Source organism: Maylandia zebra, linkage group LG2, assembly GCF_041146795.1.
Source record: "Maylandia zebra isolate NMK-2024a linkage group LG2, Mzebra_GT3a, whole genome shotgun sequence".
NCBI classification, from domain to species: Eukaryota; Metazoa; Chordata; class Actinopteri; order Cichliformes; family Cichlidae; genus Maylandia; species Maylandia zebra.
In genome coordinates this window covers 32,787,547-32,806,808 of record NC_135168.1, presented here as the reverse complement: position 1 = coordinate 32,806,808, position 19,262 = coordinate 32,787,547, and the positions used below count along the sequence as shown (strand labels likewise).

The following is a 19,262-nucleotide window of genomic DNA, read 5'->3' as shown; positions in this document are numbered from 1 at the left end:
ATGAACTGGGAACGTGCTGCAAAGCGCAAAATTATTAAAATGCGATAGCTTTTGCTTCTCCAGAACGGAAACTTTGTCATGTACTGGCATGCTGGGTATGCACAGTTGTTCTCATACTCAGACATGTCATATTTTCATGAGGACCCTCGCAGATAATAACACATTCCTCAGCTCCATTAGATGAACCTTAAAAACCACGTTTTACATGACATACGACCCTTTAAGGCATCCTGTCCTAAAGGTCACTAAAGCTTTAAATCAACAGTCCTCTCAGAGACAGGAATGCAAACACACACACAGAGATCGACAGAAGCCAAGCCTTAGTCATGACATGCAACAACTAAAAACAGAAATTTATGCTTTCACGCTGGCCAACAGAAATACCAGATGACAGAGAAAGCAGAGCTATGTCTGTGCCTCACCAGTTCCACCATAACAGAGTGATGAACCTCTCCTTTCGTCTCATCAGAAGATATTGTTCTTTTTACTCTACTAGACTTAGTTTTAGCTAAAACAACTACACAGAAACTCTTTGCCATATGTATGCAGAGTTTCATTGATAGGTGCTCTTACTAAACAGTGACAGCCAATATCCTTAATGTGGTCGTCTCAAACCATAGCTGTGGCTGTGGGCACAGGAACCCCACCCACCTGCTTTTCAAACCTAATATTTGTGACAGGCAAAGAAGGGTGGTGTTAAAGGGGGAGGATGCAATTGCACTTTAATGTAAGCTTAAATATGGCTATATAATATGGCTCCAGACTCAGGACATAATTCCCCTGTAATTACATGGAATTTCAATTATTTTAGTTAGAATTACAAAGTCATTTACATATAAACACACTAGACTAAGGCGACAAGTCTGGCTTATAGAGGAAACAAAGTCACTACTATACAGTTAGTACTGATTAACTTCCTGGTAATTTAGGGGAAAAACAATCTTGCACTGTGTGCTGTGCTTTTGTTGTGCAGGCTGTAGTACGGAGTGACTTAACCATCTTTATTTTTTCACATCATTATTTAACATTTATTACACTGATGGGCATGCTATACTTAAAATTACTTACAGTAAAATGGGTGTCTAGGCCCAGAAGTACAGCATACCTAAGATAAGAAGAACTTTATTTATCCCGAGGGAAATTCTTTTGTCGTACACAGAGACAGAGCAACAGAGGAATAAGATATACAATATATACAATAAAAATATTAGTACACAGTAATATACAGTAGGATAATGCAAAATATGATATCCAATAACTCTAATGAAGTAACAATATAACTATATCCTGAAAAATAAATAGCTTAGCTATCTTCCATATAAGATGGAAAAATATTGTTTCTTTCACCACTAAATTACCAGGATTACACAGTATTTACAAGTATTTTCAGACTACTTAAATTTACTGCAAGTATAATTAATTTCTCTTAACATCAAAGCAACAGAAAACAGCTGTTTTACAGTAAGCCATGTCATCGCACGTCCATCCATCCATTCACTTCCACGTATCCTTTTCAGGGTCCCCAGCGCCCCGCTATCCCAGCTGTCTTAGGGCGAGAGGCGGGGTTCACCCTGAACAGGTCGCCAGTCTGTCGCAGGGCTAACACATAGACAGAGACAACCATTCTAATCTAACCAAGCTAATTTAGTCTGGTGCATTTTAACGTTCTGCTATTAGGCCTCCGCGGCCAGTGTGATTATACTGTTGCAGCTTTATAAACACAAATAAGCTTAAAAAGTTATTTGAACCTTCACAGTTATCAAGATAATTGCATTTTGTACAGTTATTATGACGGACCTGGTTTGATCTCTGTTGTGCTTTAGCGCTAAACAGATTGAAAACACTGTGAGGCTGTAAGTAGGTTAAGAGGAATTTCAATTTTAATTCTGGTGGAAGGCCTGTGCGGCGGATTGTGAGCAAGACGACGAGATGGAGGATGATGGAAGTGAAGCGAGAGGAAAAGGAAGGTCGCCCTGAAGGTAACAGGAAGGACAGAGGGTGCTCGACAAGTGCTACAAAACTGACAGTGGAGCTTTTTTATGTCACTGGAATCATAAATATTAAAATAAAAATGAGGAAAATAGTCTTAAGCTTTATACTCCAAGCAGACTGCAGGATGTTGGGAAATGAGTTTAAATATGAGATTTCAAACAATAAACAATGACCTTTGTAGATAGTTGTGTGCGGTTGTCGGCTCAATTAATTGCCAAAAAATATTTAAAAACCAGAAGATATGTGAGAAATATGGCTGAAGAAGTGATGGTGGCTCACAGACACTGATTAGTTCTGTGCTACACCCCTGACCGCTACACCGCTGAAAAATGTTCAAAAATCAAAATAATTGTCTTGCTCAATCACACACACACACACACACACACACACACACACACACACACACAGAATGTTTTCTTTGACCTTTGTCAACAATTGGAAAGGCAATCACACAACATCCTATCTGCAGACAATCAATTAAAGCGGCTCACGGTGAATTCACTCTTCAAGGCGGTGATTGCACGTTAAAACGAGGCAGCGTCTGCTGCACGCTCAAAAATCCCCAAATCATGCATTCACTCGGGCTGAGTGAGACTGAGCATGTATGGGAGAGCGGGAGGCTGTGTGTGTCTGCACAGTCAGGCACCAGATAAGGAGAGCAACGGAGCAGAGGGCATCAAACCTCAGCTCACCTCGCAAACTACTGCTGGACATCACTCTCCCAGCTAATTATTTTCTTTCACAGTTCATTTTATCCTGGATTAAAAGCACGACATTTAATTCATTATTATTATTATTATCATCATTATTATTCCACTGGCGTAGTTTGCCAGGTTTTTTCTGCTTTCTGTTTCCTTGGCGCTCATTAAATAAAATGCTATTAACAGCTGTAAAGAAAAAGGAAAAAAAAAAACTACAGCTGATATCAGCAGCCTGAAAAACGTGCCAAACTCTGCTAAAACCAGTTTGTTGCTCTTCAGCGGGCTAAATTGCTACCATCTGATTTAATCCCACACTTGCAGGAAAAACATGTACTGCGAACACATGCTGGCTTGCATAATCAGAAGAGGAAGTTGTGCTTCAGTAAACATGCACAGCTTCCATTACTCTTGTGTTTATGTTTTTTTGCTGATAAATGTGATATGTGTTTATTTGCTGGTGGTGGAGGCGGTGGGGAGGTGTCCCTTGCTGAACAGACCCTGAGAAGATAACCACCACAAACCATAACCCCCATAAAGTCCTCTGTGGAAAATCCAGCTCATGGGGGTGAAAGGTGAGAGGTCAGGGTTGCAGTCCCCCCCCCATTTCCTCTCTGCTGGTCAAAAAATCAGATCTGAGCGCACTCTGGCCTACATGCCAGAGTCCAGTCTTCTTATTAATTCTCAAAACATGGCTGTAGCCGCTGTTCGTGTGGGATGCTGTGAGGAAAGGGGACCCTAATATGTGAAGGGGACCCTTGAGGGAAGCCAGTTGAAGCTATACTTAGTCACATCTGTGTGTGTGTGTGTGTGTGTGTGTGTGTGTGTGTGTGTGTGTGTGTGTGTGTGTGTGCGCTGGGGGGCACAGCTTATGGCAACAAGATGTCCATCCTTCCCTAACAAGCTGTGAGAAGAAAGGATTTCTCTGATTTACACGATTCCCAACTCTTTCTGGTCACTTCTATTTTGAACTGAATCAATATGTTCCATATGGGTTTTTTATTATTATTGATGCTGCTGGTCGCTAGTTGTTCCTGGAGGAACTGTCAGACTTATTCTATTTATATATTTAAAAAAAAATACAGACTCCCTCCAGTCAGTAAGTCTCTGGCTCCCGTGACTCAAAGCAGCAGCACAAGCTGTTGCTTTGATGCCACACGAAGCCAGGTTCCCGTATGTGCGCCCTTCTCCATATATTCCAGAAAGAAAAACGTGCAAGTACGGACATCTTGTGACTCGCACTACATACACACAGGCAGAGAGGATCCCAAGGGTCGTGACTCTGGACAGACTCGTGCAGAGTTTATGAGGTCCGGGGGTCCAGCTCCAGTTCCTCTAAGGGGCCGTAAGAGCCTATAAAGATGTGAACAGATACCTCAGCCCCTCTTTACAAATACAGAAATAAGCAAAAAGATGTGGCACCGGGAATGCTGTTTTTTTTTGTGTATGTGTGTGTAAACGTGACACAGGTGATTTAAAGCAGCCTACAACAGCCGGTGTGGCTTATCTGCTGTAACTGCAGTTACTGGATTTCTAACAAAGGGAGGAAAGGAAAAGGGGGCAACAAAAAAGCTGTATCTCAGCCGGACAAGCAAAACCATCCACTAATGGAGAACTGGGAGTATTCTGCCTGGGAGTAAATGTAACATAAGATTAAACATAAAAATGTGCACCAACAATACCAATATCATCTCCAACAATACCAAGACCAGAGGAAACAACTGTTTGCAGGACTGGAAACGAAGAGACAGGGTTGAACCTAAATGTGCTAAATCAGGGCTTAAATGATCGATAATAGCAATAAATGTAAATGACAACTGAAATATCCAAAAGTAGAATAATAACATGAAAAAAAGAGAGATCTTATGACTTTGCAGTGGTAGCCTTAGTTATCCAGCTCTTTGCAGCTTTTTCTAATTACAGTAAAGCCTATGGCAGACCAAATAAATCAATAATTAAAAACATACAGTACCTCAGGGTGCTTCAGTGCCCAAACAATAAAAACACTAAAGTGCATATAAAACAGTTAATGGTGAAAACAAAGGTGTCAGCCACACAGGGAGAGCACACAAAGCATCGTGATCGGAGCGCGGGGGGGTCAGCCTGCAGTCTGCACAGCTGCTGGCCAGGAGCCTATTTATTCATTTGTGATTTCGCACCTGATTGGCTGCTGGCTCCTGCTCGGCTGTTAATATTCTCGAGCTAAACACACACACGCAAGCACACAAACAAAAATCACTTTTCAGAGAACACAAGGCATTAATGCACGCTTGCTGTTCAAACTGCTCGGCATAATCATTCCCATGAATAATAATTGCTCGGGTGATGTGCTTACATTATGATTTTATTGCAACTTTGAAAACACCATTGAAACTTTTGGTTTCTGTAAAGCATCGATCAGTAGAGATGAGCTTTTAGATTATATGACCCAGTGTCTGACTTGTTACAACTTGATTTGATTCAATGGCTGACATGTGGCTGTAAGGAGCCACACAGGTCTGTTACTGTAAATCATAGGACACGTAAACACCAAAACATTAAAAATGTAAATGTGGTTCTGGAGGAAAAGTCAGGGCTCATTATCTCTTCTTAGTGGGTGTGAAAGAATTGCAGTACATTTCATGCATGTCAACGTGCTGATTGTTATCAGGAACCCAAATAACTTGCGTGATATTTACACATGTGGAAAATGTGAAGGTGTGATGACAGTTTTGTTCTAGTCAAAACATGTTTACTCTGCTGAACGAGCAGAAGTGTTAGTCGAAACCGTCCCCTCTCACATGGCCGTCCCTCCCTGAGCCTGGTGCTGCTGGAGGTCTCTCCTGTTTAATGGGAGTTTTTCCTTCCCACTGTTGCCAAGTGCTTGCTTATGGGAAGTCATCTGATCGTTGGGGTTTTCTATTATTGTAGGGCAGGGGTGGGGGAACTCCAGGCCTCAGGGGCCAGTGTCCTGCAGGTTTTAGATGTGTCCTTGATCCAACACAGCTGATCTAAATGGCTAAATTACCTCCTCAACATGTCTTGAAGTTCTCCAGAGGCCTGCTAATGAACTAATCGTCAGATTCAGGTGTGTTGACCCAGGGTGAGATCTAAAACCTGCAGGACACCGGCCCTTGAGGCCTGGAGTTCCTCACCCCTGACTTTTAAATATAAATCTAAGATTACTCAATCTTCATAATGTTTTTGATATATGGATTATAATTAATTATTTCTACAAACTGTAACAAAGCTTATTATGAAAATCCGTTGATACAGATTTGCACGTACTAAATGTGCCCTTCAATGTAAGATACTTTGAACAGAGCTGCGAGTGTGCACCATATGGGTTTTTGCACAAGTTGTTGTTTCTCATGGACTAATTGCAGCATGAAGACTCACTATGTGAAGCGTCTTCCTATGGAAAGGGGAAACTTTAATGGTCTCCCTTCAAAGATAACTCTGGTTCATGCGGCTCAGATGATTCCTCATGTTTAGCTGCTCATTATGTGACAACTCGGGGTCTGAGTGAAGATCTGTTGATGCTACATGCTGGAAGTGCTGTAATCAGTAGCAGACATGACCCAACATGAATTCATGAAAAATATAGATTTATTTGAGTTCCATAATTAACAAGTGAGGACAATTTCCTGTGTTAGCGAGTGAAACGGTACTAGTCCATCTTGTAATCACCACGAGTACATGTGCAGATTTTTCAGTTCACCAACACACTGGGCTAAATTACAATAAATAAAAGCACGCTGCATCCATGACTGTGAAAGCTGGAGCACAAAAAGCCAGTATTTGTTAAATGACACAGAAAATTTCACAATCTGCCATTTGGGGTATAAAAGCTTGTAAATAGTAGTGGGTGGGTTTTTTTTTGTTTTTTATTCCAGTTTTCTGTCCCACGCAAACTGATTCAGTTATGTGTGCCCAGATTCACTGCCTCGCTGCTGCAATGCAAATGTACTGGGATGTTTTCTGTGGAAACAGCTGATGTGGGCAGACGAAATGAGAATGGAAATGTTGATTAAAGTCTTTCTAACTGCGATTGCTTGCAAAATGGCCTATTTACAACGCATAATGATACAGAGCGTTTGTCAATTAGAGTGAGATATGAGATGGCAGTGTGTGTGGGAATGAGGCTTCTCCTGTGGCTGGCTGCAGTCTCTCAGCTTCGTGTGCTGTACAGGTCTTCATCCTCAGGGCTGGACTGGCCGAAATCCATGAGAGAAGGGTCTGGTTTGAAACTGGAGCCCTCTGCAGGGCAGCAAGAGAAATGCAAAGCACATCAATAGAGTTAGATTTGTAGAATGAACTTTTATTAACAGATGAAAACATTAAGAGTTGCCGGGTGAAAGTCACAGGTTTCTGTCGATCTTTATGTTCAGCGCAACAACCAAACGTGCAGAAAAACGTGATGTTTCCTCCTAAAATTGCCTGAATTCCATGATTGATTTGGATGCGTTGGTTCTTAAAAAGTACAAATAAATCAAAACTCTGTGTTTAGTCATTTGGTTTACATAGTAATCCTTTGAGCACTGCGGTACAAAGATTTGGAAAATCTTATGAACGAACTGAGTGTTTAACAAAATCAAACAGTTAGAGTGACCTTGCACTTTTTCCGCACTTGGTTCATGGAAAGAACCAAGAAGAAAAGGGATGGGAGACACAGTGTCGACATAAACTGCTACTTTTACCAGCTAAATGGAAACACTGAGTTAAAATCTAGCAGAAATACTGAAAAGTATAATGTGGTATAGTTTGGCACAGCCTGTGTTACTATTTGCAACTCATGTTAAAGAATTTATACGCAGAGACAAAGCAGAGATCGCTGCGTACATACATTCTGTCAGTTTTAGGGCAGTTTCACCCACATGTCAGCACCCAGTCAACCTACTGGGACGGCAACCTCCTTTAAACATTTACAAGGAGCTCCAGTTGCTGCTTTGTGGAAGAAGATCTGCAGCAACATGGAACGGGAAATGTATTTTCTTGAAGGAAAAAAAACATCCCAAACACATCCTCTTACTGTGATCTCACTGGAGAAAACTGTATTATGCAATATGATATCACTTCTTGGTAAAACTATCTTTCGGTTCAACTTAAAGCCAGGCTGAGCAGACTGCAACTAAAGCCCTGCGATTCTTTTTAAAATGCATATTCCACACACCGAGTGCTGTGAGATGTTACATCACATTCCTCTCTTTTCTTTCACATCACACAGTTTGTGCAGAGTGAGTCAATCCTCAGTATGTCAAACTGCTAAACAGATGTACCGAAAAGATAAGTAAGCTGTGCTGAAGGATGAGATGTGAAGAGTTAAACTGAAAACTAATACAGATTTATATCACGTTAGGAAGTAAACCTGAACGTACTACAGCGACAACAGAATCCAAGTCCCAGGTAGCAGTGATAATCATACTAATAACAACAACTATGTAGAACACAAGACCCACAACGTTTAGGTCCCCACATTTAGGTAACCACATCATTCTTAGAAGAGGTCGAATGTGCGAGTAACAGGAAGTGAAGGCTCACTATGTTTGTCTGTGGGCTTAAAAAGAAAAAAAAACATTTGTTTGTGCTGGTCTACTGTAAACACCCAAACAAGAGCAAAGGTACATGTGCAGAAAGTGTTAAAGTACAACCAGTAACCGTTTTGTGTTGGATAGGTGTTGGTGTGAGTGTGGCGACTGGTGTCTCATTAAAAGCAGCAACTCCTCCATGCTATCTGACTCGACTAATTGACATTTCAGGGTAGAGGAAATGTAAAAGGTTAGCAGCACACATTAAGTGTAGAGTAAGAGCAGCGGAGTGATGATTAAAGCATAGGTCCTCTGTTTAGGTTATCATTTCTTCTTATTTTATTTACTTATCAACCTTTCGCTCTTTGACATGAACTATTTTTGGTACCTGTGGCCTCACTGGAAGCCTCTGGAGTAGATGTTTCTTCAGAGGAAGATGCCGACTCGACTGGAACGGCCTTTATTGTTTCCGGTCCTGAGCTTGCAGGCTCGGATGGGCTCGTGTCCGTGGATACATCCCCGGAGGCTTGTTTTCTATCCGAGGCTTCTTCGCTTTCAACAGGGGCCAGCAGCTCCTCTGGGGAAGGCGCGGACACTTTTTCTACTGGCGGAGAATTTGCCAACAGAGCCGGAAAGAGCGGGAATTAAACCACCACTGTTGATATAAGTCTCTGTGTGATTGTGTGTGAAATGAAGAGACGGAGACAGAGAAACAAGACGACAGGGATCAATACTGATAATACCTGTGCTGGTCTCTGTGGGGGCCTGGTTGGGGGATATTTCTGTGGCTGTTATGGATGACTCTTCTTCTGTTATGACAGCAACAATGGGCTCATCAGAGATAGGATCAGCTGATTTCACCTCTGTGTCTGAGATTGTAGAGCTCTGGGCTGAGGTGTCTGTAGTGGAGCTGGGCTGTGAGGTTTCTTCAGCCGCTGGAGGCTCTAGATTTGCCGCTATAGCTGACTAAAAAAAAACAATAAAAAATCGACTTTAATGGTGCGTAATTAAAATGTACAATTTTCTTGAATATTTAAGTAATAAAATTTTAGATTTAAACTCTCACAAAATATGCCTGAATCACATGTGAGGCACAAAGAATAAAACTCCACTAACAGTTATGAAAGGCAATGTGTAGGAAAGGAAATGGAATATAACCCATTTACCACACAAAAGGGATTTTTTCTCTGTCAGTAAGCAACACATGTAGAGAAGGGAAAGGCACCGAGTGGAAAGCAAGTTACACGAGCTGAACTGCTGTTTAGGTTTTAGTCACACAGTAAAACAGCTTTATAAGTCTTTCTGCTTAAAAACAGTTCGCTTAAAAGTCTGTTAACCTGTGGCTGTGAAGCAGCAGTCTCTTTGGCAACCGGCTCTGCGGAGGCGAGCAGTGAAGACGCTGCAGCACGGCTCCACTGCCCTGCAGCGTAAACCTTCTTTCCCGTCACCTTGGGAGGACAAAAGACAACGCTCGAATTAAACTAGGAAAATATTAACATTTATACTGCGAATTAACAAGATATCCGTGCTTGAGGAAGCAGCGTTACCTTTAACACTGCCACTGCTTGTGCAGGGTAGCACACTGATGCTCCTGCGCTCATCAGGCCCAGCGGGACCGCTAACCTCTTGAAACGAGAGCCTGAAATAAAACATTTTGCAAAGCAGGGCAGCGATCAATACAAGTGGGCAGAGGTTAAGTCCTGGAGGCCAGCTACTGAACTGCTATATCCAGAAAGGTCATGCTCACATAGTGTGTTGCAGCACATTTTGGCCAACACAATGCCCAGGTTAACTTAAAGACATTAACATTTTCATGCACTTTAATGACTCTTTGGTAATAGGAAGAAAGAGTGAGGAAGACAATGTAATGAGAAAAGTGAAACTTCCTCAGAAACTTGTTTCTTGTGGTAAACTTTGGGCAATCGATGATGAGATGATGAGGGGTACTTCAGCTTCACTGGCTGTGGTGTCTAAACCCTGATAATCACAGTGTTATCTCGTACATGAAAAGGTCACGCTAAGATTAAATACACATAAATAAATCTGGAGCGTATGTGCATTTTAAAACACAAAACAAAAAAGGGGGTAAAACAGATGTTCTTGTTAACAAACAATGCATATCTCTGTGCAAGTTCACATGCATTGTGAGAAGTGTAGAAAATATCTAAAATGTTCATCCCATGAATACATTAAGCAGAAGTTGTAATACTTTATTTCCTGTGTGGCTGAAATGAAACTTTCTTCTGAGACAGTCTGAGAGCGTAAAACTAATTCGTATCTTTCTGAAATGACTTTATATGTTTTTTTTCTATGTTCTGCAAAACAAAGAAAAATATTAAATGGTCTAAGAAAGAACGTAAAGTGCTGTGATCCTCACAAGCAGAGCTGGGGTCGCACCTTAACAATCTGGGACTGTTAAAACACACAGCCCAGAGGTCAGAGGTCAGAGCCTGCCAAAGTGTCAAGCCCACTGGACGATAAGTGTAAGAAGTTTCCTTAATAAATGCAGTTTGTAGAAGAAATACACTGTTGTTGTGACGCAGCGACAGAACAGGAGTCGAGTTTTGCTGATGAGTTTCAAAACATTGTATGTGACCATTTAGTGGCACACTGATGTGTCAGCAGCAATGCATGTTTATTGAGACATATTCAACAAATTGCACTTGTTTTTCAGGATTTTCATCTTTAATTTTTCTAGACTGATTCCTAAAAAAGGGAATTGTTTTGATGTCTTGTGAGTTACTTATTCATTAATGTATATTTAAGCTTACTAAACTTGCACTATGTGCAGTTCTTGCGTATGCTACATTTGTTATAGTCGTATGCAATGCTTTTACTGGGTCACATGGGGCTGGAGCCTATCCCACCTGTAATATGGCACAATGGAAAGGTGACCTGTCTATTGCAGGGCTAACACAGAGAGACAACCGTTCACACTTAGACCAACACTCTTTCAAACATTTTCCTTTATTTAATATGAGAAACTGATTAAAACGTTTCTTGCAGGCCTAAACTGTTTGTCAGTTCAAGTTACCTTTCCGTGCCAAGAACATGCCAAGCAGGCCAGCCACGGTGATGGTGCCAAATCTGGGTAGAAAACCAGGAGGAGGGTCCTTCAGGTAATAGTATAAATCTGAGGAGCAGATAACAGAAATCAAGATGCTGACAAAAATACATTCAGCTTCCTTTAAAGAAAAGGTGTGACCTGTATCACTAATATTGGGACTACCATTAAACTAACTAAAAAAAATAACTTTAAATAGATCACTCTCATCCTCTAATGTCTTACTGTGGGTAAGACTGAAGTACTGAATACATCACAAATTAAATATGTTTCTAAAGGTGCTATTTACATGAAAATCTGACCAGATGTGTGAAATAACCCTTCCAATCCACAAATGCCACAATATCAAACCAAAGATGCTCATAAATTAAGTTATGTGTAATAATGAGAAATCACACAGGGAGAAAGTATTGTATACACAGTATCAACCTTCACTGTTGGTATGCCGTTTTGGGGGTGATATGCAGCGCCTCTAGTGCTGCTTGACTCTCAGACAACTCTTCTGATAATTCTTTTCACTCCTCTGTCTGAAATCTTGCAGGAGGCATCTGGTCATGGTCGGTTTATGGTAACATGATGTTCTTTCCACTTTGTTCACTGGAATCTTCACTAGTTTAGAAATTCTTCGGTATGTTTTGCAACGGCCTTGAGAGAGCTAATTGGTTTTACACCTTAGTAATGAGACCCCTTCTTATAGGCCATCAGTTGCTGAAGAACCAGCTAATATAAATTTGCACTTTGCACAAGTGGCAGGACTGATTTAAGCTACTGTCATGACTTTCCACGACTTTTTGCACCTCCCTTTTCATGCGTTTGATACTTTTCCCTGTGTCATTTCTCGCTATTACACATAATTTATGGACATCTGTGGTTTGATTTCTTTGCATGTGTGAAATGGATGGGTTGTTACAGACACCTGGTGAGAATTTCACCTCAATAGCACCCCTTGAAATATATTTACTTAGTAAATGTGTGACATGTTGAAAACTTTAAATGTCTTATTATTATTGAAATTTGATATTTAGGTGCAATGTAACTAAGACTGTTGTTTGCCTGTTGTTTACTCACCTTCTCCAGCATGATAAAGATCAATACTTCCCCTTTTCACAGAGATACAGGCACCCTGCAGGGAACAGAAGACTAAACTGAAACCACTAGAAAAGTTCATCAAGAACATGCCTGTTTAACACTGAAACAGATACATGTGAGTCAGTGCTAACTGCTCACCCCCACCCAACAACCTGTGTTTCACAGAATCAAACTGTCAAATCTTCTTGCAGCAAACTTCATGCAGTTTAACTGAAGTTAAACTGCATGAAGTTTCCTGTCTAACTCCTAAACCTGCAAGAATCCTTCCTGCACCGAGCACTTGCAGCGTGTGGGATCGTGCTCTGTAAACCACAATGAGCAGCAAAAAGATAGCGGTGTCAACTAAATTCGCAGGTGCAAGATAAGAGTTCTCTGGTGCATTTTAGCTGTCATATGTTTAAATATAAATGCGTTTCCACCACCTGCTCGTGTTAAAAGTGCAGAAGAGGATGTGAAAGCATGAACTACATCAGTGCTTGACGGTGAATGTGAATGAGATTTTTTCCTACATGCAGCTTTACATGTACACAAAGGGGGAAAAAACTTGAATACCTTTACAGCATGCACAAATGGTAGTACTGTCTCTCTGGCTGTAGTCACTCCACCCTCGATGACCCCTGGACTCTCTGGGACAAACTTACTCTGAGCAGACTGCAACACCGGGTTGTAGATGTTGAGCTGGGGAAAGGGAGGTAGAGAGTTGGTGCGTTATTATGGCTATGAATGGCAATATCCCATACAAATCATGAATACACACCTTTTCTCGAGTAACCAGCCCATCAGCGGGCGCTTCATTCACAGAGTACACACGGAGGGAGGCTATTCCCAGCACAGTCGGGACGGCCACCATTACCACCTGGCAGGAGGGGGAACGTACACTGTAGTTTTAGTCAGTGTGTCAACACCACATCACTATCACAGCTTACTTCGTGGACTTTCAGTGGAAGGATTATTATATATATATTTTATATTATTAATTACAACAATACCACCATATATTTCAAAGCATCGCTTTTCCAGTCTTTCCAATATTTATTTATACTGCATTAATGAACTTCTAAGTATACATCCTGAGCTTATTCCCTTTGTTTTGTGTGTACAAACTGTTTCGAACTAGTTAAGCTAACTGACGTTAAGCGTTACTCTTACCGACAGTGTTTGTGTTGTAGCTTAATGCGGCTCTAGAAAGCTAACAAAGGCAGGGCTGACAGCTATTAAGGTTAAACAGCTGTTACACACTTTTAAAGATGCAACCTCTGCTAAAACCTTCCTCCGTGTATTCTTTTTAGGAGTCATTCAGCGAAGCTAGCACAGCACACATAGCTAGCAAAGATATTTCGTGCAGAGTAACAACGCCTGAGATGTGACAACCAGAACAAGTAAACATTAGCAGCTGCGGGGCACTTGACGCCAACATACAGTCTACACTTTCATTGAAAAGTCATTGTAATAAAAGCTAAAAACTTTGCTGAAGACAAAATGACATGCATTCACCTTGGCCGCCATGACAGCGCTCTCCCCCTTCTTCTGTTGGTTACAGCTTCGTTCTAGCCCAAAAAACCCCGCGGTCGGCTACTGCCACCTAATGGGCTGAAGTGGGAATTGCAGCTCGGCTGTGCTATCCTACTCGTCAAGTAAGTCCACATGTTGCTCACCCACTGAGCGGACAGTTGACCCTTGCCTTTGTACATTTGCATCAAAATAAAAATAAACTCCTACTCGCAGTTTCACATGTAAATGAGTTGTTATTTACGTTGCTGAGACATTGCCAGCATCGACCCTGAGGGGGCCTCATGTTCCAGCACCACAGGATTTCTCCACATTTAGTTTAGTTTTAATGAAGTGAATATGTATAAGGAAATTTACATTACTACTTAACTTTGTGCACAAGAGCTTTAAGATGTGTTCAGTCAGAAATCAACCTACACACACACAAAGTTCTGCACCAGAACAGCACAGGTGCACATGTTGCACTGGATTTGATGAAACAGTATCAGTCTAGGAATTAATTTTTGGGTTGCCGGTGAAGCCACTAGATATCTGAGTTAAGGTTTGCAACATTGTTTACAAATGGAAATACATCAGGAATAGCTGCTGATTATGTATTGCATTTCAACAGCATCCTTCTTTTCCTCTCCATCTGGACTATTTACCTGCAGGCAACCAAAGCCTGCTCAAACCTGTTTTGTTAGTACTGAGAGTACAAGCAGACTACTAATGGAAGCTTCCAGTATCAATAAACCTTCTCTATATTTATATGCCAAAACTGTTTAGGCAATTGTGCACATACTCATTCCAATAGTAAGGCCCCAACAAATGGTAAATGGCCTGTATTTGTATAGTGCTTTACTAGTCCCTAAGGACCCCAAAGCGCTTTACACATCCAGTCATCCACCCATTCACACACACGTGATTGCAAGCTACATTGTAGCCACAGCCACCCTGGGGCGCACTGACAGAGGTGAGGCTGCCGGAAACTGGTAGGTAACGGGTGAAGTGTCTTGCCCAAGGACACAACAACCGAGACTGTCCAAGCCAGGGCTCGAACCGGCAACCTTCCGATTACAAGGTGAACTCCCAACTCTTGAGCCACAATCGCCCGGCAAGGCTATAGATCCCCAAGAGATGAATCCAGAATAAAGATTGTCTTTAAAAGAGTGCAGAGAGTGAAGCCAAGTGACAGCCTGGAAACAAAGCTTTTGCCCACCACATTGTAAACTGAAAAAGATATGATGGATAGATGGATGGCACGAGTTGCACAGCATGCTGTAGGGCTTCCTGCCCTTAACTTGAAACTGTTATTAACTAGAAGACACAGCAAAACTCTTCCAATAAATCAGAGGAAAGGCACACATTAACCGGCCATAGTGCAGAGGATTCAGTTTATTGAAGTCAAAGTTTAACAACTTAGGTTTACAATCTGTATTTTCTGTAATATATATTCATATATATGAAACCAAAAAAGGCTACTTTAGGAAGAATAAATGTAATTTTCTTTCTTTTTTAATATCGTCTTTAGTCATTTTAATGTACAGAATAACAGTAAGCTAATATTATCCTTGAAAAAGAGCAATATGTTCCTTTTTTTTAATGTCGCAGTGCAACTTACATCTTACACACCTGTGCAATGTACCATGAGGTGTACACCCCTGAAAGAACACACAGTGGAATCTCCCTTTTCGGCCTGTTTCTGCAGGTTTACACACACAAAAAGATTCGGGAGGAATAACACAGTCGGTGCCTACAAATGAAAACTCTCAGAACTCCTTTAATCTACAGTATGTCAGAGCAGCAGTTGGAGAAAGAAGACCAACACTACAGATGACAAACAGAGAGAGGTCTGCAGACTAAAACTGTATTGTAACTCTTCTACAGCTGCGCGTGTGTGTCTGTGTGTGTGTGTGTGTGTGCGTGCCTGTGTGTGGAAATAGTCAGTCCTTTCGTTGCCAAAGAGAGGATTGGGAGGCACAGGGAAAGTGCTTGCATCATTGAGTTTCTTTGTGTTACTCTCAAATTAATCATTAAAAAACAAACTAGCAAAAAAAACAAAAATAAAGAAATAACAGGCAAATAACATGAGCTATATCTCTGGGGCACGTTTGATATTTCACTACAGTGTGACATGATGAAAACTCATGAAGAAGAACAACAGTAAAATATGAAGACTAAGTACAGACAGTGCTGGATGCAGCAGGTGCTACACGTGTCTCTCGGAGTCCTCGACGCTGGGGGGCACCGTTGAGTCCTTGGCCTGATATTGCAGATGAAATGATTCATCCCGGTTTCACAGACATTACAGACCGTTTAGTGCAGAGGTTATGACTGCCCAGTATCAACCATATGCTTAGAGGGAATGTCAAATTAGCTTTCACTTTGGAAGCAACTGCAGTGATGTCACTTGGAGTGAGGTGTCAGAAGCTTCTTTAGGATGCAGGTCGGTCTTCTATGTGAGCCAAACATCAAATTATAACCTGCTGCTTGGATGCTAAAGGAGAAGGAAAAACCTCCCTTAACTCTCATGGTACAGTACGTGTCTCTAAACACTGCAGAATGAAAAACAAAGACTTGAAAGCTACGAGCACATAAAGAAAAAGTCATCCTTCGATGGTACTTTTGCATCTATCATGCGCTACGAGTCTAATTACCTTGCAATTGTGAGAAGGAACAAAAAAAGGAACACAAATGATCCACAGTATTTTACCCTGTCCATTCAAATCAGTCCCAGGCCTTTGTCTCAAGCAACGCACCACCCAGAGAATGGTCAGCCATGATGTAAACCAGTAAAGACCATCAGCGACGGCTGTCGGTCGCATCCTATTTGTTCGACTGCTAAACACCCTGCATCTACAGAGTGAAGAGGGGGACACTGCAGAACCTTGGCATAGAATACATCATACTTTACATTATTTCTATGACACAAAACGTAAATAGATTTTATATAGTCTTCTATGTTTAAATATATTTGTAGACTGTACACAAATCTTTAGAAAATGAGACGGCAAATGCTTTTACCTGATATTTGAACAGCAATGGTAATGAGGCCGATGACACGTAGACCCTGTGATGCAGCCGATGAGATATAGAGATATAGAAAGTGCATTCGTTGTAGTGAGTGACTGAAAAAGAACTCTCTAAGCTCTTGCATTCACGGTTTAAGGAAAAAAAACTACGAAAGAAACCAAAAAAAAGTAATAATAATAAACTTGTTTTGCACCCGCACAAATACATACTCTCTGTCTTCCCTCCGCTACCTCTAGAAGCCTATCACAGTGGTAGTGGAACGCAAACATTTACATCAGTATACACATATACACAAGTCTTTGAGGACTAGAGAAAGAAGTCGCTAAGAAAAGAGAAGGTGATGGAGAGAAACGAGAGGAAGAGAAGATGCCAACAGAACTGCACTCGTTCAGAGGAGCCTCCTTCAGCACATGAATCCGGCCAGCGCAAAGGGGTTCTCGCTGATAAACCGACATTGCTGGCTACCTCTCACAGTTTCACACTTTACTTTCCCCGCACTGTGCCGTGAGATCAGCCTGAAATAACAGTGAGGTCCCTGTAACTCAAAAAGATACGCAAGAGGAAAAAAAACACAGAGAGAAAGGGGGAGAACTGGTGGCTCTGGGTGCAAAGTTCATCAGTACAAAAGTACAGTGTTGTGGTGAAAAGGGTTTTCCTCTGTATTGCTGCTACATAGCTCCCCCTTACCCCTAAAATAAAGCAGAAAAAAAAGCAAAAGCAAAACCTAGAGAATATAAAAGAAAAAATTTGTGTTAAAAGGTCTGTTTTTTCCCCCCGTTTTGCTTGACAAGCGTGTGGCGTTTATGCTGAGATCCATAGACAAAGGAAGATTAATGCTTTCTGTTCAGGCATGCAATTGGCACCCTGTGGGGTCCTCGGGATTATCAAAAGTTCATACACGCAGGTCTCAGACTGTTCCCTCTATGATATTTACACATCTTACAATGTGTGTGTGTGTGTGTGTGTGCATGCTCAGAGTCGTGACCAGGACAGAGGGTTAGCTAATGTAAAGCTCCGTGTTGCTGCGCGCGTGTGTGTGTTTGCGTGTGCGTGTCAGTTCAGCCTTCGCTTCTCGTCTCTTTCTCACACGTGGGTCTCGATGAAGGAGTGCGTGTGGGTCATGAGAGGTGCGGCCAGCGGGGAGAGGTCATCCTGGCCGTTGGTGCCGGGGCTGAGCTGGCAGATGTCTGAGTAGAGCTCGCTGTGCCACTGCTTCCATTCTCTGAAGGTTTGGGAGCACAGGCCAGGGTCCTCCAGGAGGGAACAGATCACTGCTAGCTCCGACTCTTTGGCCTGTAGGAGAAAAGCGTTACCGCATTAAATCCTCACGTTGTTTTTTTGTGTAAAAAAACCCAACAACAACCTGGTAACACTTATAATACACCCTGTGATAAAGGATGTAGTTCCCCTGTAATTAACTCATTCACTGCCAGCCATTGGCAGTGAATGAGTTAAACCCATTGACTCATTCACTGCAATTGACGGCTATAGACGTCAATGGCAGTGAATGAGTTAAATGGAAATTCAATGTATTTCAGTTGAAACTATAATGTAATTGTTGTATATTTATCTGTAAATATGGACTAGAATAAACGTAATATAAATGATAGAATAAAGGGGTAACATGTCAGCCAAGAAAATTGTACTTACACTGTAATTTTAAGTATAGTGTAAGTATGTAATTCTATGGTAATTTTACAGAAAAACATTATTTCCCCATCTTGCATCGTAAGTATGCTGTACTTTTCGGAGTGTGGGCCGTATTATGAAGTCGGGAAATCTTGCTTTTTTACATCTTTTTTTTTCAATTCAATTCAATTCAGTTTTATTCACATAGCACAAAGCATAGAAGCTTCTTCAGTTCTAGGGTCAAATGCTGGAAAGTCACAGATTTAAGCCCTGTGGGAGTGTCTCCCCCCCCCCCCCCAAGAGCGACAATGGACCCCCTAATGATCCTCTACCTAATCACGTGAGCCAAGGTGTGAAAACGGGTGTGGGTCACAAGCAGCCAAGGTTTCGGGTGAGCTCATTGTGAAACCTAACCCCACCCTATCATGTGATATCCTGAGGTCAGCTGGCCCAGGATGTGAGTGGGCGTTAAGGCGTCTGGGAAGGGATCTCAGAACTGGATTATAGATGGCAGACAGTTGGTGTCGTAAACCCCCCCTTCTGTTCAAAGATGGTCGATCACAGTGGACATAAATTGATTCTTTCAGTCCCTTTTTCAAACCATCTGTCGTCTCTGTCCAAAATGTCATCCTCGAAAGAGTGACCTTTGTCCTTTAGATGCAAATGGACAGCCGAGTCTTGTCTCGTGGGGGTCCATTGTCCCTCTTTGGGGGACACTCCCACAGGGCTTAAATCTGGGACTCTCCTCTATTTGACCCTAGA

General features: G+C 41.7%; 2 protein-coding genes across 4 annotated transcripts in view; both read right to left on the bottom strand.

Moving 5' to 3' along the window:
* Positions 1 to 6,260: 6,260 nt before the first annotated feature.
* apool (apolipoprotein O-like) lies at positions 6,261 to 13,957 on the bottom strand. Of its 3 annotated transcripts, none has more exons than XM_004563252.6 (10): positions 13,845 to 13,957; positions 13,108 to 13,206; positions 12,903 to 13,028; positions 12,330 to 12,384; positions 11,232 to 11,330; positions 9,745 to 9,836; positions 9,535 to 9,645; positions 8,941 to 9,163; positions 8,586 to 8,801; positions 6,261 to 6,929 (listed from the first exon to the last, which is right to left on the bottom strand). In XM_004563252.6, exons 1-10 carry the CDS (start codon positions 13,854 to 13,856, stop codon positions 6,841 to 6,843), a joined length of 1,122 nt encoding a protein of 373 aa, XP_004563309.2. In that variant the 5' UTR covers positions 13,857 to 13,957; the 3' UTR covers positions 6,261 to 6,840. The 3 variants fall into 3 exon arrangements, with proteins under 3 accessions (XP_004563309.2, XP_023009226.2, XP_076747340.1); XM_023153458.3 differs by having other exon boundaries at positions 8,586 to 8,798; XM_076891225.1 differs by lacking the exon at positions 13,845 to 13,957 and adding an exon at positions 13,500 to 13,751.
* A 1,256-nt stretch (positions 13,958 to 15,213) lies between these two features.
* si:ch211-26b3.4 (connector enhancer of kinase suppressor of ras 2) overlaps positions 15,214 to 19,262 on the bottom strand; it is a 67,312-nt gene continuing 63,263 nt past the window's right edge. The window contains exons 24-26 of the mRNA XM_012922452.4: positions 17,959 to 18,164; positions 16,863 to 16,908; positions 15,214 to 16,694 (exon numbers count right to left, since the gene is read on the bottom strand). Coding sequence (XP_012777906.3) covers positions 16,680 to 16,694; positions 16,863 to 16,908; positions 17,959 to 18,164 — 267 coding nt within the window. The 3' untranslated portion in view covers positions 15,214 to 16,679. The remainder of the gene's footprint in view (positions 16,695 to 16,862; positions 16,909 to 17,958; positions 18,165 to 19,262) is intronic.

Excerpts from the sequence above, each read along its gene's own strand:
- apool (XM_004563252.6), bottom strand. Across the intron at positions 11,331-12,329 it reads TCTTTATCATGCTGGAGAAG|ATTTATACTATTACCTGAAG; the intron begins GTGAGTAAACAA and ends TCTGCTCCTCAG. Across the intron at positions 6,930-8,585 it reads GGCTTCCAGTGAGGCCACAG|AGGGCTCCAGTTTCAAACCA; the intron begins GTACCAAAAATA and ends GCTGCCCTGCAG.